The sequence below is a fragment of the Rhinatrema bivittatum genome, chromosome 8 (assembly GCF_901001135.1).
Source record: "Rhinatrema bivittatum chromosome 8, aRhiBiv1.1, whole genome shotgun sequence".
In the NCBI taxonomy this organism is placed as follows: Eukaryota; Metazoa; Chordata; class Amphibia; order Gymnophiona; family Rhinatrematidae; genus Rhinatrema; species Rhinatrema bivittatum.
The window spans coordinates 47,895,623-47,920,563 of NC_042622.1; the positions used below are offsets into that span (position 1 = coordinate 47,895,623).

The 24,941-nt window shown below is 44.4% G+C and overlaps 1 protein-coding gene across 2 annotated transcripts in view; it reads right to left on the reverse strand.

Annotated features, from left to right (window-relative positions):
• The window catches only part of RPN2 (ribophorin II), a 124,347-nt gene extending 99,667 nt beyond the window's left edge, over positions 1-24,680 (reverse strand). For both annotated transcript variants that reach the window (XM_029613863.1, XM_029613862.1), the window contains exons 1-4: positions 24,526-24,680; positions 22,434-22,627; positions 20,502-20,597; positions 12,179-12,354 (exon numbers count right to left, since the gene is read on the reverse strand). In XM_029613863.1, the coding sequence (XP_029469723.1) occupies positions 12,179-12,354; positions 20,502-20,597; positions 22,434-22,627; positions 24,526-24,547 (488 nt within the window). In that variant the 5' untranslated portion in view covers positions 24,548-24,680. The remainder of the gene's footprint in view (positions 1-12,178; positions 12,355-20,501; positions 20,598-22,433; positions 22,628-24,525) is intronic.
• Positions 24,681-24,941: the final 261 nt, after the last annotated feature.

Sequence of the window (24,941 nt, forward strand, 5' to 3'; positions counted from 1 at the left end):
AATTCTTTCACTTTTACCATCTTTTGATTTTGACGGGCTCTTTGCCTCAAGTACACACAGTGCTCCTTGTTACTGCGCTTTCCCTGGCATCACAGGCAGAAGAGCTCAACTCTACAGTGCTTTCCTCCACTCTTCCCGCTGCTTAACCAAAAGCAGTGCCACAGCACTCAGAGCAAGAACAAAGCTCGGATGGAAACCTCAAAGTACAGAAGAAAATAAAGGAAAAGAAATCTCTCTGGAAAAAAAAAATCATCATGAATGTATGAACTGTACTTCTGAGAGTCTCAGGAAGGAGGAATCCAATCCTCAGAAATGGAGAAAAATTATCGCTCAGGAGTTACTGAGTGAAGTCAGCCGTAATATATGCCCTATACTGTCTCCAAGATGTCCCATAAGACATGGAACTTCTAGCAAATTCACCTTCCCCAATACTGATGAGTAATGTTCTGATCTACAGAGAATCCAAATGTTCCAACTGAATTTTCCGGTTTCCAAACCTTGTCAAGCAATCCACAATACCTGGTTTACAATTTTAAATTCTGATTTTCTCTCTCATTAAACTTGCAAAATAATTTTCCACAGAGGTGCAGTACAGCCCTATGCTGCTGCTGCTCTCATAAATTAACATGAGGGCTAGTAATAGGAGTCTCCCTCTGTGGGCCAGTTCTTTTACTACTTTTCCTTATAGGCATAAAATGGGAAAAATAGGGGTGTTCAACTTTGATTATGAAGTGCTGCAAACCAGTTGGGATTTAAGGAGACCCCGAAAGACTATACTATACATCAGAGTGAGCTAGTGTGCATTCAAACTCATCTCACGCACAGCCATCAGAGATTGCCTTCAACCCCAAGCGGTTTAGTAACCTAGTGAAATGATGGCAGATAAAGACTGAAATGGTCCATTTGGTCTGCCCAGCAAGCTGCTAAGGGTCGTAACTGCCACTCCGTGCAGGTTACCCCTACAGTTATCACAGGTTTCCCTGTTTCTTCATTTCCATTCTCTAGTGGCTAGAAGTTGGAAATGATTACCTACAGCGGCAATTATGACCCTCACAATCAATGGCCCACATGGACTGGATTAGACACTCCTGCTTCAGTATCTCTCATTATGGTTCCAACCATCTGATTTACATACTGCATAATTTTCATATAGGAAGCTCATATTTAAAAAACAAAACAAAAAAGCCCACCTCCATTTAATATACTATGGAATTAAAAAAAAAAAATTAACATGACACGAGCAAGCCCCTCTCCCCACCCAGTGAAACAATGAAATTCAGGCAAGTCTTTTCTGGGGGGGAAAAAAAAAAAAAAGACTGCTTAAAATGTTCCGGACAGCAGCCTGACTAGCAGAAGGCCACAGATGTTTTATGATAAGCAAATATGATCTCTATGAAAGGCTAAGACAGATCAGTATTGTTAAAAATCGTATACTCAATGTCTCATTTTCTATTCCTTACAAAATAGAGTATAAAACCGCAGGATTTCCTAGCTCCACTTTATAAATATAGCAGTAAGATACAACAAGGAGTGCATTACCTGACTATTACCTTACACACTGATGCTCTGTGAGGCATTGAAGACACAGGCCACGTGATTTAAGCATTTGCAAAATGTTTAATACACAGGTAAAACAATGAGAAATGACTACTTACCTGATAATTTCCTTTTCTTTAGGATAGACAGATGAATCCAGAACCAGTGGGTTATGTACTTCTACCAGCAGATGGAGATGGGGCAAAGCTGACATCACAGTGACATCAGCCTGCCAGTATTCTCTGCAAAAGCCAACTGGGAACAAACTAACAAAACTTGATTAACACCAGATAATCATTCCAGTACTCAGTCAACAGGAAAAACTGAGCTCAGACAAAGAATGTATTAACACTAGTTTAGGGACTGGATTAACACTTACTAGTAACTCCTGGACCATAGCACAATTATTCGGCAGCTGGATTCATCTGTCTATCCTAAAGAAAAGGAAATTATTAGGTAAGTAGTCATTTCTAATTTCTTAGCATCTAGACAGATGAATCCAGAACCAGTGGGACCCAAGCTACTCCCTAATAGGGTGGGAGGCTGCCCAGGTCCAGTCAAAACTGCACATGCAAAGGCAGCATCCACTTGGGCCTGCACATCCAAATGAGAACACCTGGAAAAGATGTGCAAGGAAGACCATGTTTAGTTAGGCAAATGTCAATGGGAGATGACAATCTAATTTCTGCCCACGATACTGCCCGAGCCCTAGTGGAATGAGACCTAACCTGACTAGGTAACGACTGTGACATTTGCTGGCTTTTGGTTCCTCCCTACCGATTAATGTAGACTACTGTCGTTGCATTGTCCGACATTATCAGGACCGCTCAACTCTGCAACCTGTTGCCAAACTGCAAGCAAGCCAACCGGACCACCCAGGCTTCCAGCTGATTGATGTTCCAGAGAGACTCTTCCACACTCCAGTGAGCATCATATTTGTCATGAGCACTAGCTAATCTGGTGACCTTAGGGAGACCCCCTTCCTTAGGTAATACGCTTTTAACCACCACTGCAGCTGAGTACAAATTTCCATCGGCAGGTGGAGCCGAATTGAATAGTCTTGAGACTGTGGGCTCTGAGACAGCAGAGTGTGCTGAAGAGGATGCATATGCACCCTCGCCCATGGCACCACCTCCAGGGTTGCTGCCATCAATCCAAGCACCTGTCAGGTGTATTGTGTTCGTCAATAGACACACCTGTACCATCAGCTTCTGATTACGGCTCTCTGACAGGAGCACCCTGCTCTGAGCTGTGTCAAACCGAACACAGATATACTCTAGCGACTGAGATGGCCGGAGATTGCTCTTGGTCAGGTTCACAACCCAATCAAACTCCTGCAACAAGGAGATCACTTTGCGTGAGACCCGGAGGCTCTCTTCCAGACTCTTGGCCTGAATTAGCTAGTCGTCCAAGTAAGGATGTACCAGAATCCCATCCTCTCTCAACTCTGCCGCCTCCACCATGACCTTGGAAAAAGTTATGGTTGCAGTGGCCAAACCAAAAGGAAGCGTTTGAAACTGATAGACGCCACAAAATTGCAAAATGCAGAAATCATTGAAGAAGATCTAGTTGAATGGGAATCTGCAGGTATGCCTCAAACAAATCCAGAGACGTCAGAAACTCCCGACTGTACTGCCATTATCATTGAGCGCAATGTTTCCATGCGAAAATGAATCACCTGCAAATGACGACTGACAATTGTGAGATCCAGGATGGGACGAAATGAGTCCATTCTTGGCACAACAAAATAAATGGAATATCGGCCCATATTTTCTTGAGATATGGGAACTGGAACCACAGCCCACAGGCTGAGGAGTCTGGACAATGACACACCACTGCCTGTCTCTTCTGCAGAGAGCTGCAGGGAGACACCATGAACATGTCCTGAGGAACACTGCGAAACTTCAATGCATAGCCATTTCATATCAATTCAGGAACCACTGGTCTGTAGTGATCTTGACACACCTCCGATAAAAAAAAAAAAAGAGAGAGAGAGACGACCTCTTATCTCCTGTTCTTGGAAGTGGGTCGGCACACCTTCATTGGGAGACTCGGGGTGCTCCACTACCTGAGCCTGCTCCCCGTCTAGGCTGCCTGGGACGAAAGAACTGAGATCTACCCAAAAGGTCGAGTCCTCTGAAAGACTGCTCCAGAGGTTGAACCCCCTAGTTCAACCTCTGGAGCTGATGGAATGAGGAGCTTGTTTCTTATCCTCTGGTAAATCGAGGAACCAGGGACTTACCTCACTTAATGGCCATTTTCTCTAGCTCACTCCCAAACAAGAGTGAATCTTTAAAGGGCATCTTCATAAAGTTAGACTTAGAGGTTGAATCGGCCGACCAATTTCTTAGCCATAGCTGACGCCTAGCCACAACTACCGAAGCCACCCCTCTGGCTGAAGTGCAGACCAAATCTCAGCCTGCATCTGCCAAAAAGGCTACTGCTGGTTCCATCACTGCCCTGGAAGTTACACTAGACTCATCGACCTCTTATGAAAGCAGCGAACAAGAGCGAGCCACCAGGGAAAAACAAGAAGCTATCTGCAAGGTCACTGCCATTGCCTCAAAGGCTTGCTTAAGGATAGCCTCAATTCTTTTATCCTGAGCATCCTTCAAAGTGCTTGGTAATGGCTCAGACAAGCACATCCACCGCCAGAAAACACAACTGCTCTCTTACAAATCAGATCCAGGGGGTACAGTCCATCCAAGACTCATCCTCCTTTAAAATTTGTTCCGGGGCGCTCCATTCAAAATCAATTAATTCTTGAACAGCCTCTATAATAGGAAAGAAACATGAGGCTTTATGCAATGAAACCAGAATGGGATTTTTATTTGGCTCAGACATGGATTCAGCCCCAAGTACTCCCGGCATCTTCAGTGTCTGGGAAATGAGATCTGGTAACTCATCTCTATGAAAGAATTGCAATATAGTTCTATAAGGTTCCAATTCCGGAGAAATCTCCCCATCTTCAGGGGAATAAAAATCAGCCTTGTCACCTGTGCCATCTGGATCCCTATCGGGAAAACCAGCTCCAGATGTACTCCGACACTTACCCACAGCACCAGGCATGTGGGACTTCATTGTCTGTAACTGGATAAGGTTGGCTGGGGCAGAGAACTGTGCCTGAAGAAAAGACTGTAGTCCTTGAAAAAAATCCAGCCAAGAAAAAGCTGAAGGATCCACACCAAGGCCCGGGGGCAGGATTTCTGAGTCCACTGAACTACCTTCCCTTGCTGATGAACCAGTTAGGGGAGCCCCAAGATTGGACAACCTTTCTGGCAGCTCTTTCTCCATTCCCGCACCAGGCTGAGAAGAACCGGGCTTGGTAAAATCAGAGGGATGTAATTCCCCTGAGCCTCCAAACAGCACTGACAAGGTAGAAGGTACGCCAGGGTAAGATGCCCGAATATGGCATGTCACACACAGAGCAAAGCACTGAGGTTTCTTTGCTACAGACCAAAATAAGCACCCAACTTGAGCTCCTACAGGATGCTCAGGGAGTGCATATAAAAACAAGCGCGTTTGTACATATAAGCATAAAAAAGGCACATGCGTTTGTGCATATTTTGGGTGCCCTGGAAGGCGCTCCTATATTCCTAACTAGGTGCCGAACTAGGCACTCAACAGGCTGCACAGTCGGGTGCACAAGTCATGATCTGATGGAACTGAAGACAGCAGTATACGGCACACAAAAAAAGCGTGCAAAGGCATCGCCACAGTTTACCATGCGGCGAACCAGAAGCAGCTTGGAGCAGGGCCTATTTGCAAGAGTTGCTCAACCTGCCAGGTTGCACCCCGATCCCTGAACACCACTGGAGGCAGGAACAGCCGTCTGATCACTCGCCAAGCCCGGAGACCGGAAAAAGGGGAGGGAAGAAATCCCTAATCAACTGGCTGAGTACAAGCACGGTCTTTGGCTGCGAGGGAGAGGGTAAATATCTTCACCACCGTGCTCGGCTTCCTGCACCCACTTGCCTTTCAGATGCATGCGACATTCATGGCAAGAAAACATCAGTTTGCATGTAACTGTAAGGGCCTGTGCTGTCAGATTTTATTGAATTCCATAGGCAGTCATTTTAACTTACTGCCAGGGATCAGATTCAGGTTGTCAGTTTCTGTCACTTTTATCATCAAGATTGATGCTTCACTGTAGTTCATCCATTCATGACATCTCTCTCTAATTCAAAATTTAATTTGCATAAGCATTACTACACTTAGATGAGGCATATGCTCAGTAACAGGACATGTACAAGCAAATATTCATTCATTTTTACTCATGAATACCAACAAAAGAGATGCCCCCCCCCCTTTTTTTTCTTTAAATAAAAGTTGTGGTGCATAAAGAAATCTGCTGTATTTCAACCTCAGCTCTCTGCTTCCCTATTCAAATTACACACATCATTATATATTATGGCACCTCCTTCACAAGTTCCAATCAGGTGGCCAGGTAGTGGCAGGAAGAAATAAGCAGAGCTGCAGGTAGCATCTGAGACGGCTCTCAAACATTTACATTTCTTCAAACCTCTATTTCCTCCATCTCTCTCTAGTGAGACAGGTTATCATATATATGAACACTGCATGCCCAACGTGTAACATGTTTCCTATATCATTTCTTCAGGGGACATAGATGGCAACCAGACCTCATGAGCATATCTAGGATATTGGGTTTGACTTTGTGACTGCAGAGAATCTGCTCTGAAGGCTGGAGCAAGTTCGAGGGCATCATTCTAGATAGATCAATAGATAGAAATAGATGGCAGAAAAAGACGAGATGGTCCATTGACTCTGCCCTGCAATCTTGTTTTGAATTTGTATCACAGATCTTTAGTCAGGGTCCTTTCACTGTCACTAGGGTTTAATTGAAACTGATTAACCCTATGCCCCTTTGCTATAACTCCTTCCCTATTTGTGTCTTATCCTATTATCTTATTCACAATTTCTCCTTTACTTCCTCCCTAATGTTTCTGCTCATCCCCTACACTCTTGGGAACTCCTGGAATTATTTCCTTAAGGATCCACATAGTCTATCCCATGCCTTCTTGAAGTCATTTAGAGTCTTCTTCCTTACCATCTCCTCTGGCAGGGCATTCCAAGCGTCCACCACCCACTTCGTGAAGAACCATTTCCTGACATTGTTTGAATTTATCTCCCTGGAGTTTCATATTGTGACCCCTTATTCTCATTATAACTTTCAAGTAGAAGAAGTTTGTTTTTGTTGTGAATCGTTTATATCTTTCATGTATCTGAAGGTCTGTATCATGTCCCCTCTTTGCCTCCTCTCTTTCAGTGTGTACATATTTAGGGCCTTCAACCTATCCTCATAGGTCATATGATGGCATCCTCCCACCATTCTGGTCGCCTTTCTCTGAACTTCTTCCACTCCATCTCTGTCCCCTTTGAGATACGGACTCTAGAACTGAATACAGTACTCCAAGGTTGGGCCTCACCAAGGATCTGTACAATGCAGCCCAACATTCGTCTGGCTTTAGCAATCGCCATGTCACACTGCTTTGCCATCTTCAGATTGCTAGACACTATGGCCCCTAAGTCTCTCTCTTGCTTCTTACTTATCAGCTCTTCATCCCCAAAACATATAGTTCCTTTAGGTTGCTACTCCCCAGATGCATGACTCTGCACTCCTTTGCACTGAAGTTCAGCTGCCATGTTTCTGACCACTTCTCTAGCTTTCTTAGATCACTTCTCATTCTTTCCACCCCCTTCCATGTGTCTACCCTGTTGCAGATTTTAGTACTGTCCATGAACAGACAGACTTTACCCTTAATTCCTACTGTTATGTCACTCTCGAAGATATTGAACAATACCGGTCCCAACACCAATCCCTGCGGTACACCACTTAACACCTTCCTCTCTTCAGAGAAGGTTCCATTCACCATCACATTCTGTCTTCTATCAGTCAGCCAGTTTGCAATCCATGTCACCATCTTGTTATTCAGCCCCAAACATCTCATTTTGTTTACAAGTCTTCTATGCGGGACAGTATCAAAGGCTTTGCTGAAGTCCAAGTAGATTATGTTCAGCACTCTTCCATGCTTCAGTTCCCTAGTGACAGTCAAAGAAATCTGTCAAATTTGTCAGACAAGACCTCCCCCCTAGTGAATCCTTGTTGTCTTGGACTGAGCAATCCTCTGGATTCCAGATATTTTACTATCCTTTCTTTCAATACTTTCCCCATCAATTTACCCACCACCGAGGTGAGGCTAACCAGCCTGTAGTTTCCAGCCATCTTTCAGTTACCACTCTTGTGTAGCAGTACCACCACCATGCCCAAATCTAGTGATCTATTAAACAGGACACTTAGCGGACTCACCAGCAAATCTGAACTCTTTCAGCACCCTGTGCTGAATGTCATCCGGCCCCATGGCTTTATCCACTTTTATTTTTCTTAGCTCCTCCCATACATCTTCTTCTGTAAATGGCTTATCTAGAGCACTATCATCTTGTTAACCAGCGATTGTCCATCTCCTGGGTCTGTGGTAAACACTGAACTGAAGTATTTGTTTAATAATTGTCCATTTCAATGGCCTCCTCCACATAATCTCAGTATGCCTCTTTGGACTTTTCTCTTTTCACTAATCTGAAAAATGTTTTGTTTCCTTGCTTAATTTCTTTGGCAATCTTTTCCGATGCCTGACTTTGCCTTCCTAATTTCTTTTTTTTTTTTTTTTGTTTCTGTTAGTGCCTTCAGATATGCTTCCCTGTGTTCTTCAATTTGGGATCTCTTGTATTTCTCAAACACCATTTAATTTTGTTTCTATATATTAACAGTCACTGCCTTTGTGTATCAGATTGATTTTTCCTTTACGTTTGCTTATTTGTTTAATGCAAAGATTTGTTACATTTTTTATTAAGTCTTTTATCTTTGCCCATTGTAGTTATACCTCATCCACTTCCTCCCAAACTTTTAGCTCTGATTCTAGGTACTTTCCCATTTTAACAAAGTCCCTACATTTGAAATTCAAAATTTGGGTCTTTGTGTGACTGGTACTCTTTTTGTTAGCGATCACAAACCATGCCGTCTTATGATCACTGGTGCTGAGATGGGCCCCTACTTGGACATTGGATACATTTACTTCATTAGTGAGTACCAAGTCAAGTATGACTTCCTCTCTAGTGGGTTCTTTTACCATTTGTTTCAGCTGAGCTCCCTGCAGGGCATCCACTATCTCCTTACTTCTATTAGATGCCACAGAAGAGATGTAGTCTACATCTGGCAGGTTAAAAATCATCAGCAATCCGCACCTGTTCCTTCTTTCGTAGCTTCTTGATGTCTTTAACAAGATCTCTGTCCACTTCCTCTGACTGGGTGTACCATCTTCTCTCTTTAGGAATGCCCACAGCGCTTCTTCTTTGCCCCATTTTCCAAGAATTTCTGTAGCCTGGATATTGCTCTTGAAAGAGTGCTACTCATCCCCCTTTCCTGTCTTCTCTCTCTCTTCTTAATAAGTTATATCCCAGTATGGCCGGGTCCCAATCAAGTGATTCTGTGAACCACATCTCTGTAATAGTGACAATATCCAAATCCGCCTCAGTCATAGTGGCTTGTAGTTCTGGAATTTTCTGGCATTTACGCACATAGCCTTCAATTACTTTCATTTATGATATTGTTCCCCTTGGATTTTTTTTTTTTTTAGCTTTGTTTGCTTGTCCACTTATTCCCTACTGTTTTGGATTTGTATATGGATTTGAATTTGGGGGGGTGACTATCCAGATCTTTTCTAATGTAGCATCTGATTATCTCTGAGGATCCTTTTTCCTGTCACTGATCGAAGTAATCCATCTTTGGCATAGAGCCTCTTATTCTTCCATAGAAGCCCCCAGCCTCCAATATATCTAAAATTTTGCTCCTTGCACCAAGTATTGAGCCATGCATTGAAATTGGTTATTTTTATTTAGTTTTCTTTTTAAAGTCTCTCCTCTCCTTTACCATGAACTGGTAGTATTTCTGAAAAGGCAATAGATTTGGGTTTTATTATTTGAGTGAAATGTTTTGCTAGTGTCTGGAAATCTTTCTGTACCTCTTGGATTTTGTTTTTTATAAGGTTGTTTGCTCCCAGGTGGAATATCACATCCATTTCAGAGCCTTTATTTTCTTTCCTAATGATGTTGGTTATAAGGGTAGTACTTCTACCCGCTGATGATCCTGGAAGGCATTTGACTATGGTCTCATCTTCAAAAGCAGTTCCCATGTTTGTGCTTCTGATGATAGAGTCCCCCAGCAGAATGAGTTTTTGCTTGTGTAGGGTTTGGGTTTATTTATTTTTTCAGATACTTTGTCAATATTCTTCCCTAAATCTTCATCATTGTTTTGGACAGAAATGATGTTGGAAATTTGTTACTCTTGTAAGAACGGGTGGCGCTGCCCCCTTGACCCTATTTTGTGAGGTGTGGAGAAAGGGTGTTTATGTGTTACAGGTCTGGTTCTATCTAATCCCACTGAATAACATCTTTATGTGAGTCTACTTTTATTATGTTACATGAATTGGGTTTGTATAATGAGGTTTCTGAAATTGCAGCTAGTTCTGCTTTAAAGTGGGGTGTTTTCTCAGGGTATTTAGTTCTGAGCATATTGGGCAGGCCTTTTCTTTCCGTAAGTGCTTTAAGATGAAGGCTCCACATTTGTTACATTGAATAATCTTCATTTGTTACGGAGATTAAATAATCAGGCAATTTAGACAATTCTTATTATAATTTTTCAATATAAGTAGAACATCCCGAGGGTTGGGTAGGTAGAGGGGCAGGGCAGGGGGGGGAGAGTTAAACAGTCACCGTGCCGGTGAGCCAGTGTTTCTTTCCCCACTGCTCTCCTCCTTCCCCTGCTCCCAATATCAGCTGCTGCAGCCTTCCTCCACACTGAAAATGGTGTCTGGCAGTACTGGAAAGGGATGGTGGGCTGGCTTGGACCCCTTGGTACTGGCTTCCCAGCTCCCGATGGGAGGGGGATAGTTAAATAGTTGCCATGCTGGTGAGCCAGTTTTTTTTCTTTCCCCACTCCCAACGTTAGCTGCTGCAGCCTTCCTCTGTGACTTTGTCCATTTTGAAGATATCCACACATCTTTTCACAGATTATACACTTAATGGGACTGATGACTGAGACATTGCAGGATGGAAGTTTTGTGCTCAATTCCATTTACTCTGAAGATCCCTTTCACACAATTATTTTTGTAGTGTTAATTTGAATAAATATTCATGGGCAACATAGTAGGAGTAATTTTTTTGTTTGAAAGACAGTCTTTCTAGTATTTAAATACTGTATTTTGACACTACGGAAAGGAGGAGGAATTGCAGTTTGTAACACAAAACAACTAGCAGTGATGAAAAAGGACAAAGAAAAAGGACAAAATATATTTCTCCACCACAGAATACAGTGATACTTTATCTTGTTTCCCCAATTTTGCATAACACATTTTTTGTCAGGCATTACACAGAGCTGTAAATGACAGCAGTACTGTACAGTATAAATATATTGCAGTAGTATAAAGTTCTGAAATGAAGACTTCAATGACCATGACTCCCCCAAACCATAAATCTTAGGACAATCTGTATTTCTGTGAGATGGAAAGAAAGCAAAGAAAGCTTAATGGACAACCTAGGAAAATTTCAAGAGACTTCCTAATTTTATGAATGTTATATTCCTTAAGCTTTTCTCACATCTCATAATATCCGGAGGTGGCTCTCAAAGTAGAAGCGTAGCGGATAAAATATCCAACATCTTCTTTCACTCTCTAAGCTTCTTGAGGACTACTATTCCCAGTCCCTTCGGCACAGACGTATCTATATTAAATCATCCTTTCTGACAGGGGACAGTCGAGAGCCTAGCCCTCCCAAAGTACCTGCTAACCAGGGAGAGTGGGAACATGTAGCTGGGCCTGCTAAAATGAGGGCTGCACGTAGATCATGCGAGATGATAGACATCAGAGGCTCTGTGAGCTTTTCAAGAAAGGTCGATATCCTGAAAGTAGCTTATTTAACAATTAATTTCTTCCTGGACTTGGAAACACAGCAGATGGTTGAGCAGACAATTCTTGTGTACAGTTCGGTTAGCCCCTTCCTGAGCATGTTTTATACTAGGCCTACTTTCCCTGTGCTTTCTCCTTTTAGATTCTTCCAGTTTAACATCTCCTATTACCAACAGGACTTAAAATAAATTCTGGTAGGTAGCCCATTTTAGAAATACCTCCCCAAAAACAATGGAGTTACTTATTGGCTGTGCAAAGACAAAAACTGCAAGCATGAAAATCTAGTTTTCTGACAAGTAAAGAACATCCTGTATTCTCTGTTGGTCATCTTTTGGTCTTAAAGAAGCAGTCAGTTTCTCTTTAAAATGGCGTGTTGCACTAGAATTAATAGAGCATTAAACGACAAGTAAAATCGGTAAGAAAGTGAACCACAGAAAATAGCATAGGGTACCTTTCACCCACTTTTTTGTATGCACTATGCCTGAATATAGTCAAGTTTAAATGTTTTACCCTCTCAGGCAATAAAAGATGCCAACTGTACTCATCCCCTATTCTCTTTAACGACACAAAACAAATTTTAGTTTAACAGCACACTAATTCACAATGCAGGACTAATGGGGGAAGAAAAAACCAGATGGAATTACTTTCCTTTAAATTCAACTTACGCCAAAACATTTTCTTCTTTGCTAAGACGGGCAGTGAGGGCTCCAACCACTTCTTGCGAGGCGAAAGGAAGACCAAAGCCACTAAGGGCTCCAACAGCATGATAAATTTGGGTGACGGAGGAATCCTCACTCACTGCAGCAAGCAGCAGGTCTTTAGTATCATTGGAAATGACAATCTGAGAAGTGAACATACAGAGAGTGAACTGAAAATTCATGTGTGTATTGAAACTCCCCTGACCTGCAGATATTACCTCTATGTCCCAGTATATGCTGTTCCTTCCAATACACATTGAACTAGTTCAAAACACCAACCTCTCAAAATTAACTGAACTGGAACTGATATGTGCCAGAAGACATTCAAGAGAACGGAAGACTTCCATTTTTTAAAGTTTCTGATCTTTCCTGGGTAGCCAGACATTTACATGCTTTGGTTTATAATTTACTTTCTGTATTAATTACCACCTCTGGCTGCCCAATCCCTTAGCACATCAGACTATCCCCTCCTTCAAACCGCTGGGCATTACAACAGTAACTGCGAATCTTACTTGTATTGATGTTCGACATTATTTAGCTCAAATGATTTCTGCTCTATTGATAAAAACAAAAACCCCTCAGTAATACTGGACAGGATAAAAACAGAAAGAGAAGCATAACCTTTTCATTACAAAAAAAGTGGAGGGCATTTAAAAGTAAAATTTGGTTTCTTTTTCCTTGAGTCCTGCTAGATCAGTCCTTACACTTTGGGCTTTCCCCATTCCTCAGCTGCCAGAGACAGAAGGCACACCCACTTTATGACCTCATTCTTGGCCATAAGAGGAGAACGGCTGTAGGTCCTTGATAGCCTTCTGTCAAAGCAACTGGACAAGGATCACCCTTTTTGTTTGTATCCCTTGAGGTTATTCCCTTCCCAAGGGAGGGAAAAAGAGGGAAGGAAAAAAAGAAAAGAGGAAGAGAGAAAGAGAAAGGTGAAATTACTTCTTACCTGATAATTTCCTTTCCTCTAAGGAAGCCAGGCCAATTCACACCAATGGGTTATGCACTCCTACCAGCAGATGGAGACAAAAAACTGACTCACTGACCTCACCAACATATAGCTCTGTCCCGACATCAGCTTGGCAGCATCTCAAGAAAAGCAAACTGTGGACAACTGATTATACCTACTACTACTTAACATTTCTATAGCACTACACGTTACCTCCACTTAACTCAGAAGTACTGAGCTCAGGCATAATATTAATTACAACTGATTACAAGCTGGTTCTCACTTACCAGTCCTCCAAACAACCCAGAATTTATTTATTTATTTATTTAAAGTTTTTCTATACCGACATTCGTTGTCACATCATATCAGTTTACATGGAACAAGAAAAACATGTATAGGTTTTACAATGAACTCTTTTCAAGTAACAAAAACATAGAAGTGGTTGCTTAAATGAGAACATTGAACTGATTATATAAATATAGAGATATAATAAAGTATATACATAGCGTTAGGAGGAAAAGATGAATAGTTGATCGTAAAGACAGGTGGAGTTAAGGAAAGTTATGTATTATAAAAGGGGAATGGTAAATGAGGTGGGGCAAGGCCATTAAGGGGGAAAATTGTGAGAAGTTTGGAAAATGGTAGAGTTGTAGCATTAGGGAGGGGACAGTGTGTATGGGAGGGGGATCACGTGAAGAATAAGGATCAATCTATAACATCCCTGAAAGAAAGGATGAACTGAAAACAAAACCACTAGTAGGCAGCCCAGGGCAGGATTGTGGATTGACCTGCCTTCCTTAGAGGAAATTATCAGGTAAGAAGTAATTTCACCTTCCTCTGCGCTCAGGCAGGCCAATCCACACTGGTGGGATGTACTAAAGCTACTCCTGAAACAGGTGGGAGGCTGCCTGCGTACCCATCAACACCACCCTCGCGAAGGCGTACCTACGCAGTAATGCTTGGAGAAAGTATGCAAGGAAGAGCACGCTGCTGTCTGATAAATCTCGGACTGAGACCACAGCCAAGTCTCCACCCCTGAGACTGTGTGCGCTCTAGTGAAATGTGCCTTGCCTAGGTACCCGTACATCTGCACCTACATAGTCTGCTGAGATACCCTCTTTAACCCAATGGGCCACTGCAGCCTGCGACGCCAGTTCTCTATCTCTATCTCCACCATGGAGAATGAATAGTCGAGCAGTCTTTCACTAGTAGCAGGCGACCATCGGGTATCGCAATAATATCACTTCAAATCTAAGGCACATAACGAACTATGCCCACTCAATTTTGCCCCCGTCCAGCACTAGCAGGGAAAAAGACTAATTCAAGTGGAACTCTGCCTCCACTTCTGGCACACAGGAAGGTACAGACCTAATCTGCACCACCTCCGGCATTATCCACGGAAAAGGTTCACAACAATAGAAAGCTTACATCTCGGGATTGCACCTCACCGAACATATAGCAACATGGAAAAACATTTTCAAGGTAAGTATCCGCAAGGAAAGGCCACACAGCCACCAAAAGATGGAGCATGCCAAAAAATTCAAACACCAGGTCGAGGTCCCAAAGTGACACCAGCAGACACCAAGAGGGAAGTAGATGCTGGACTCTCTCCACAATAGAGAAACATCTGGCTGAGAACACAAAGATCTAGTATTAATACGACCTCTATAACAAGCCAATGCTGCAATCAAAACGAGTAAGGAGTTTAGGGCCAGAAGCTTACTAATCTTTCCTACTGAAAACCCAGGATTAGCAATATTTCCACTCTGAGGGTGATAATCTCTCACCCGCACATCAACTTTCAAACACTCTCCAAATCCTGATATAAAAGTCAGAGATGTGGAAAGCTTCCTACCTTGGAGCAATATGGATACCATTGACAAAAAAACAACCAAAAGCCTCAGCTCTCAAGCTCTCTCAAGGGCCAAACCATAAGTCCTGGATTTTTATGTACAATCGGTTCGTGTTATAGAAGATCCTTTGGAATCAGCTGCCTCATAGGACTGTCTATCAGTAACCGAAACATAGTTTCCATGGCCAAACCAAGCCAACAGACATACAGTCTCGGGATGACTTGCAATCTTCTGAATTATCCTGCCTAACATTGGCCAGGAAGAGAGCCCATATAGCATCTTGTTCCACGGCTCACGAGAGCATCGATGCCCAACGTCCCCAGGTCTCGAACTATAGAACCGAAGCATTGTGGTAACACATCATGAGATCCAAATATGTCTGGTCCAATCAAGAGACCATGAGCTGAAAAAGTCCTCTGCTAGCTCCCATTCTCCTGATCCAAGTCATATCTACTGAGAAAATTGGCCCTCACATTGTCCTTCTTGGCAACATGAGAGGCTGATTTTGTCTGGATATGTTGTTCTGCCCATTTCATGAGAGCGTTATTTCCGACACCCGAGGACTACTGCTTCCGCCTTGACTGTGTATATAGGCGACTGTAGTCGCCTGGTCTGACACCATTCGTACTGCTCATCCTATCAGCCATGATGGCAGAAAAGGACCAAATGGTCCATCCAGTCTATCCAGCAAGCTTATGGTAGTATCTGCTGCACCATGCAAGTTACCCCCATGCTTATCAGTATCCCAAGCCATAAAAGTCAGGGCCCTCGTTGGTTGGTTATTTACTTTAGATTTTTTTTTTTTTAATATTCTGCTTTTCGGCACTTCAAACCGGATTACATTCAGGTACTATAGGTATTTCCCCATCCCCAGAAGAGCTTACAATTCCATCAACCTTACGCCATCAACTCTTGAAAGGGAGCCCCCCAACCTAAGGGGCTCGCCCCTGTTGTGAACACCTACCATTCAAAAGCCAGGCCACTAGACAAAAGCAATTGACCTGGTCGAAAAATACAGGCAACCTGTCGAAGCAGTCGAGGAAGAGGTCCATCCGTCGCCAGGTTGACAAGATCCACGAACCATGGTCTGCGAAGCCATTCGGGTGCTACCAGAACCACTGGTCCCCGGTGGAGTTCTATTCTTCGGAGAACTTTTCCCACCAGAGGCCAGGGAGGGAACACGTAAAGAAGGACTTCCGCCAGCCAAGGGAGAGCCAGAGCGTCCACTCCCTCCGATCTGTGCTCCCTCCACCAGCTGAAGAACCTGTTGGCCTTTGCATTGCACAAGGTTGCCATCAGGTCCAGGTGAGGGGGACCACACCTGTCAACGATCAGGTCCATGGCTTCTTCGGAGAGTTCCCACTCTCCCGGATCGAAATACTGGCAACTGAGGAAATCGGCCTCAACATTCTTATTGCCCGCTATGTGGGAGGCAGCCAGGCAATCCAGATGGCGTTCCGCCCAGTCGAAGAGATGGCTGGCTTCCAGAGCCACCAGGCGACTGCGAGTGCCTCCTTGCCAGTTGATATAAGCCACGGTGGTTGAATTGTCGGACAGAGCCCTCATCGCTTTGCCGTGGATCAGGGGCAGGAATGTCTGTACAGCCAGACGCACCACTCGGGCCTCCAACCGATTGATGTGCCAGCGAGACTGGACCGGAGACCAGATCCCTTGCGTGGACTGGGACTGGCAGACTACGCCCCACCCCGAGAGACTGGCATCCATGGTTACTATCGTCCACTGAGGAGTCTGGAGCGGCATTCCCCGGAGGAGATGAGGAAGTGAAAGCCACCACTACAAGGCGGCGACGGTAGAGGCCGAAAGCGGGAGCACAGCTTGAAACTGTTCCGATACCAGCTGCCAGCGGGATAGCAAAGCTCTCTGTAATGGTCGCATATGAGCAAAAGCCCAGGGAACTAGGTCGATGGTGGAGGCCATCGAGCCCAAGACCTGTAGGTAGTCCCAGGCCGTCGGAATAGGCAGCGAGAGCAGATTCCGTACCTGATCGATCACCTTGACAGCCCGTACGCGAGGTAGGAACCACCTTGCCGATCCGGGTATCGAAGTGGGCCCCCAGGAACTCTAACACCTGGGAAGGCCGAAGATTGCTTTTGGGAAAATTCACTATCCAGCCGAGAGATGCAAGGAGAGCTAGGACCCAATCCACCGCCTGCCTGCAAAGGCTTTCCGTCTTGGCCCTCACAAGCCAATCATCCAGATAAGGATGGACTAGGACTCCTTCGTGGCAGAGGGCAGCCGCCACCACCACCATGACCTTGGTGAAGGTACGTGGTGCGGTAGCGAGACCGAAAGGTAGAGCACGAAACTGAAAATCCAGGTTGAGGATGTGGAAGCGGAGATACTTCTGGTAATCGCAGTGAATCGACAGAGGCCTATCTCCACTTTCCAAGTCGAGAGAGGCGAGGAACTCTCCGGGATGAACCGCCGCAATGACCGCTCGCAGGGTTTCCAAGCGAAAATGCGGGATCTTGAGGGCCCAGTTGACCCTCTTTAGGTCTAAGATCGGTCGAAAAGCCCGTCCTTCTTGGGGACCAAGAAGTAGATAGAATACTGGTCGGCGCCGAGCTCCTCCTTCGGAACCGGGACAATAGCGCCCAGACTCAAGAGCCTGTTGAGGGTTTGGTCCATCGCTTCCCGCTTGAGATGGCCGCATGGGGAGAAAATGAAGAGATCCGGAAGGTCTCGAACAAAGTCTAAAGCGTACCCATCTCGGACAATGTCGAGAACCCACTGGTCCGACGTGATCTTGACCCACTCCTCGAACTGGGAGAGGCGACCTCCCAGCAGAGGAACTGAGGAGTGGGTCAACCGAACTTCATTGTGGGGCGGGCTTTGGGGTGGAGCGCTGAGCCGGTCTCTCACGGAAGGACCGGCGCCCTTGAAAGGGCTGAGACCAAGATTGAGACCGGGAAGAATAACCTCTTGAGGAGTCACCTCGTCCATGAGGTGTGTATCTCCGCTGACCCTGGAAGCGAGGACGAGAGGGCGCAAAGGATCGAGACTGTTTCGGATGGTCCTCCGGTAGCTTATGCACCTTGTTTTCCCCCAAGGAATTGATAAGCTGCTCAAGGTCCTCTCCAAAACGCAACATGCCCATCCTTGCCTTGGAGGACGGGTCAGCGGACCAATTGCGCAGCCAGAGGAGCCTTCTAGCGGAGACCGCCAAGACCATCGCCTTCGCCTGGACGTGGAGGAGGTCGTAGAGGTCTGCAGCAGTCTCATGCAGCGGGCAGGTCTCAGGTGGGTTCAACAATTGCTCAGCATCCAGGACCTCCCTTCTGCAGAGACAGAGCAGGCTGAACTTATCCATAGCCTTGGCCACCTTGAGGCCTAACTCAGGGGTATCCCATTCCTTAAAGAGCAAATCAGATGCTGAAAAATGTAATGGGAAGGCTGAGAGGACCCCATCACCCCAATACCACCGGATCCGTTGCCCCCGGCCGAGACTCTTCCTGCGGTACCGGGATGCTTAAATCCTTCAGGATTTCTGGAACGAGGGGACCCAGCTCGTCCCTGCGAAATAGACTAACCACTTTCGGGTCATCCCCCTCCATTCCATGGGTCCCCCGAGAACCAGTGGATAACAAGTCCCTGTCCCCATCAACCCCCCTCGGGGGCTGGGACGGTCCATCCGGATCATCTGGCTGCTCGTCCGGTCCATCCGTGTCCGTGGTAAAATCCGGGTCCTCCCAGACTGCCCTAGGACGACTAGGTCGGACGCTGTCCGCGCCCCCAGGGCAGGGCCGGGTCGAATTTGCTTCCCCCGCCCCCCAAGGGGGTCCGAGGAGGGGTATCGTGGGACCTCTTCCTTGCCAGGCGCCGGGCCTTGAACGCCCTGTGCATCAAAAGGACAAATTCCGACCCAAAAGAAGAATCTGAAGAGCCCTCCTCTGCATCCCCCTCAGGGACCCGAGGATCGCTGCCAGGTTGGTGCCCTGCATGACCGTCCCCTTCAGGGACCCTGTGCTGTGGCGAGAAACGAGGTGGAGGATAGTCCTCCCCCTGTTCCGACCCCGACTCGGAACCCGCAGCCCCCCGAAGCAACAAAATGGCAGCCGTTCCTGCCGAAACTATGTTGAGGAATCCAAAACGGTGCCCATTCCCGGGCTCCTCAAGAACGGGCCTTCCACCTCGATCGGCAGCCCCCCTGCAGCTCCGGCACGCAATCGCTGTCAGCTCAGAGGTCGAACGGAGCCCAAGGACCCCCCCTCGCCACCCGACAGGCAAGAGGAACAGAGGCTATCCCGGGACAGCCGTGCCGATGAGGAGCCGTAGGCTCTGCATGCTGACCGGCACGGCATGCTCCAAGCCCCGCGAACAGGAGCGCTACCCGAGAGAAAATTGAAAACTAAACTACTCCAGACGGCGAAATCGGCGCTCGGGCATCCCCACCGCGGCAGAGCAGAAGAGAGCCACACAGAAGAACAGGCAAAGCAAAAAAAAACCAAAACCTTTTTTTTTTTTTTTTTTTTTAAATGCTACCGGTACCTCGGGTTCTGGGCCAGCTGGAGGGAGTGAGCCGGGCTCCCCGGTGTCACCCCCAGCTGCGAAGATGGGCTGGTAAGTGGGGATCCCCCACACATCAGCTGCCTCGGAAACCAGGGGGGATGGTCCCTTCAGGACCTCGCAACCCCCTAGGAAGCAAGAGATTCCACCTGCAAGCAAGCCTCTGCGGTGCGGAGAACTAAGCTAAAACTATTTCCCTTTTTTCCTTTTTTTTTTTTTTTAAAACACCTAAACCCTAGGCCTCAGCTCGGACTGTAGGTCTCAGCTCAGACTGCAGCTCTCCACCTGCTAGGAGACAGAAGAATACTGCCAGACCGTAGGTGGCACCAGCCTAGATAAGGCAGAGTTTTGTTTGTAAACTTCTGTCTCCATCTGCTAGAGGGGGGGTAAAACCCAGGAGTCTGGACTGATCCGGGTACATACAGGGAATGGGGATCAGCTGCTAGGCTGCCTACCAAGGTGCTCCCCCCCCCCCCCCCCCCCGGAGGCAGCTCAACTGAAAAAAGCAGCCCCCAGGGACTTATGTCCCAGGAGCTAATGGGTGCAATCAGGCTGCGGTGACACTCAGGATCTGGGAGACTGGAAGGTTTGTCTACATTTGTCTGCAGCCAAGAATGAGGTCATGAAGGGGGTGTACCCTATGTCTCAGTCAGCTGAGGTGTACGTAAACCTCAAGTGTAAGGACTGATCTAGCAGGAAGAAAGGGAAAAAACGAATTTTTTTCTTTCTAGACACTTTGGATTCCATAGCATGCTTCTCCAAAACATAACATTAAGCCTGATGTTTTGTTCAGGATTTAAATTTCCCACCATCCATTATTACAAACAGAAAGCCTGCCTTCTTCAGTTAACCAGACAAGCAACCAGACTATAAACTGTAGTTTAGATCTCAACATGGACAAAAAAAGAAAAAGAGACAACCTATATTGCAAACTATTATTATTCATTAGCTTTTTACTCACCTCACAATCTGACAGTGCCTGTTTGGATTGTGCAGCATAGAATAGGGAGTCAAGATTGTTTGAGTCTAAATTGGATTGGATAAAGTTGCAAACAGCCTGTGAAGAAAGACATACAGAGTATTAGGTTGATCATGCTGCTATAATTAGCTGTAGAGGTAAGAAAGCGAACAGTACCAAGAAGGGTTTCCTATCTGTTTTGTGTATATATATATATATATTTTTTTTTTTTTAAAGATTGTGAATGTTTATGGATGTACCCCACCTAGAATGTTAGACAGTTGCAGGATATACATTTTTTAAAATAATAAGTTAACTGACAAGACCTGAAACACATTGAAAAGCATGAGAAGCTTGCATCCTAACGCACTACACTGTAAGCTTGCATGTAATACGTAAGTTGTTCACATTTTCTCTCTGTCTGGACCCAATGAAAAGTTCTAAGACTCCTCTCCACTTAACATACTTTCCAACAGTTTCATTCTCTGATCAACTAGAAAAGTTTCTGGGACCCCGCATTTCACATGGTTGATTACAATCAAATTTGAAATTCTGTAAACATATGTACCTCTTAGGGAACTGATAACATTCTCTATCCTTAAATAAAAATGGGCAGAACATGTCGAGGATTTCTTTGTCTCCATCTAGTGGAAACTATCAGAATTGTCCATGCAGAAAACATTAAAACATGTAAGAAGCCGGTAAGCATAGAGAATATTTTTGTGAACCTTTAGGTCTCAAATGAATTCCTTCTCCTCCATTCACCCTGTGACCTTGAGTAGGTTACATAAACTTGTCCTCAAGTAGACAATAAGGTTATTCAGATTTTTACAGAGAACATTCAAATTTCCTTTAATTTATTAATTTTTAGGCTTCAGATGATCCTCAGTGTTGGTAAATCCATGAAGAATAGGTCACATATCCATACGTGGTAGGGATGTATTTATGCAAAGCAATTCTGAAGTAAAATTGAAGAAGAAATAGCTTCCGTGTTAGAACATAAGAAATTGCCATGTTGGGTCAGACCAAGGGTCCATCAAGCCCAGCATCCTGCTTCCAACAGAGGCCAAACCAGGCCACAAGAACCTGGCAATTATCCAAACACTAAGAAGATCCCATGCCACTGATGCAATTAATTCACCAACTCAACCTTTTTCAAGGGAAACCTTGTCCGGTGGTTTTTTTTGTACGGAGGTTTCTTGTGAGGATAACCGATTTGCAGTTATCCTTCTCTTCCCCTCCGTCTATTATTCTTTTATTATATTTAGAGAAATTTCTGAAAATATTCACTTTTTTTTTATAATTCTTTTTCTTGTTTATTCTTAAAATCCCCTTCTCCCCGGCTGCTTTTCCGACCCACTGCTGTGTTCTCTTTATACTTGTCAAGATCGTCGCCTTTATTGAAGTTCATGGGTACGGAGCTGGACAAGAGGCGGCACCAGGAAGATTAGCTAATGCACCCGGGTTGGCTATAGGATCCGGGAGTATCGGGATCCGTCGGGGGACAGGGAGGGGGCACCTCCGGGACCACCCGCGCCCCAAGGGACCCTGGGGGTCTGCAGCCAGCCAAACTAGCAACGGCACAGAGCAGGGAAATTTTGTTTACCAATTTAATTAATTAATTTAAAAAAATTTGTAAAATTGATTTGTCCCCGGGGGGGGGGGGGGGACCTTCCACCTCCTCCTGCATGCTCACTAATAAATTATGGTAAGATAAAAAAGAAAAGTGATTTAGAAATAAAGATCAAATGAGACTAGAAAAAGGTATATTAATATTTTGAACAACCAAGCTGGCAGTGCTGCTTTAAAATATAGGCTGGGTAATCTGCAGTAAATAAAGGAATGCATGAAGAACAATAAAAGCTCAATTGGATGAGTACTATTCATCAAATCAGGAAAAACAAAACTGCATCTCTTATTGCACTAGTTCCTCACCTCTTTATTTAACACTTGTGATCCTAGAAGGCTGATTCCTACAGTGTAGTAGAACGCAGATTCTAAATCAAAGAGTGGTTGTTCCAAAGACTTCTTTAGCCTGTCAACATCAAGCTTGGTCAGGTAGTGGCTAGGAGTCAGGGCCTGAATACTCCCCACTAATGTCAGTGCCAAGATGAAAACTCTGCTTGAACCTGCAACAAAAAGGAAAAGAAAGAACATGTTTGACAAAAAGCAATGGAAACTGCACTGCTTGAAAGAATACTATAATTTCTGTGTATTCTACATTATATCAAAAACAAAGTCTTTGTTTTTTTAATTCTTTAAAATATTCACCTGCAGTACAGTACCTGAATGTAAACCGATGTGATATCTCAGATCGAATGTCGGTATATAAAAAAAAATAATAATAGTAAATAAAAAATAAATAAAATTTACTGAATCACCTGGAGCAGCAAAATCTGATAAGGCAATTTCTCCAACTGGGTTTGTTTTGCACATAACTTGTCAGGAATGAACCTCATTCATAAGTCATGGCATGTTGGGGATGATCTCAACCTCTCAAATTTACTGCTAATGCTCTTCTTAGTACTTGCATTGTACCCCAAAAAAGCCTCATTCTGGATTTCATAGAGTGTAATTTTAACAGGCAACATATCAAGTTGCCCTTGAAAATTCTTCTTAATTGAACAAGTGGCACCCAATATGAATGGACTCTTTCTGTATCTTTTTGCCACATTTTATTGGTCTCTGATTGCATCTCTTGGTACTTAAAGATATTTGCTTTCTCCATATGATCCACAGAATAGTTACAGAGTACTGACACTTCTATCAGCAATACTGTTCTTGTGTTCTTCTCTTTCACCACAATATTTGTGACCAATGAGATTCAATGAGTGTTCATGTTCTAAATGGCAATTGCCAGAGAATACAAAAAAAATGACAGGGGAAAGTTTAAATAATTTCAAAATAATTTGACCATACTATTTAACTGAACCAGGATGAATATAATTGCTTTCTGTGTGCATTTTGAAATATTCAGTAGTACAGAGAAGGCACAGCTTTAAGACCAAAGACAAATAACTACTTTACTGGGCATTCTAATCAAAACCTTTTTTCTTTATAGTTTTATCAACAAGTAACTGTAAATAGAATTGGGAATAGAAACAAATGGGCAAACAGAATCACATGCCAATAAATAAGGGCCTCGTACTAGATTAGTTGGAGGAGTTATTCTAGATCAAAGGCCAGGCTGCATATCTCTCTAGATCTGAGTTAATAGCTGAAATGCTCAGCTTAACGAGAGCCAACTAGGTATAACAACACAAAGGGCAATATTAAGTACCACTCCCTAATTCACTATCATCAACATATAAAAATTAGAGAGACAACAATTTCCAATACATCAATATTATGTTTATTTATATAGAAAACCCCACAAAACCCTACATAGACAAATTTAAAACTAAGCTAGCACATTCATACACACACACCACAATAAAAATCACATGAAGTTTGAAATGTTCATAGACCCAATTTTTAGTTGTACATATAATTTATACATTTAACACAAGCCAATTTAATACAATCATCTATTCATTGACGAGAGCAGCATGAACCCTTCACAATAATAAGCAAAACTGAGATGTGTAAGCAGTGGCCTTTGCTAGATTTTTTTTTAAGACCTCAGGGAGAAGGTTCTTACAGACTTTTTTTTGTCTATGTGGCTTTTATTATACAGAGACAATTTACGTTATACAGTCAATGTACTTTTAATACTATACGAATATACTGTGCACATAGATAGCACTTCATAAAAGTTAAATGTTACTGTAAGCTGGGGGCAGTTTCAGTTCTGATCCCCAAAGGCAAATAAATATGTACTGATTTCCCCATGTCTGTAGCTCCTGGACTCTATACTCTCAGGCCACATCCGTACATAAGATGCTATGGAGAAGGGGACCAGAGAATGACAGGAAGGTATACAAAGAATGATAGAACTGTGAAGACGGGCCAAACTGCGAGGACATTATCAGATCTGGCTAGAAACAGCCCCTTGCCTCTCCCCACCAACCAGTATCCCACTCCTTACCAAGACCCGTCACCGCTGCCATCGCCCCGCTTTCCCCTACCCTACCAAGCCAGTCGCCGCTGCGCAGCGTCACCAAGTCACCCGCCGCAGCTTAACTTCCGGTGTACAGAGAGCGCCAGATGCGGCCCCTACCAAAATCACCCTGTCATAGGGAGGCTCAGTGAACACCGATCGCCCCCCACCAGTCTTCCACATTACAAAGCCAGGATAAAATTAATACTACCAAGCTAAACGCACTCAGAGAACAGCTTCGTCACATCCTGCGGATTCTAAGTGAACTTGCCCGATTCTAATGCACCCCCCCCCCCTCCCGTAGGCGACAGACATGGAATCGTCCGCCGTGATGACTGAAGGGCCACGCATGCACGTGGTTGAGTTTTAGTGGTTTGTTCACCTTCGTAAGTTCTTTCCCTGCT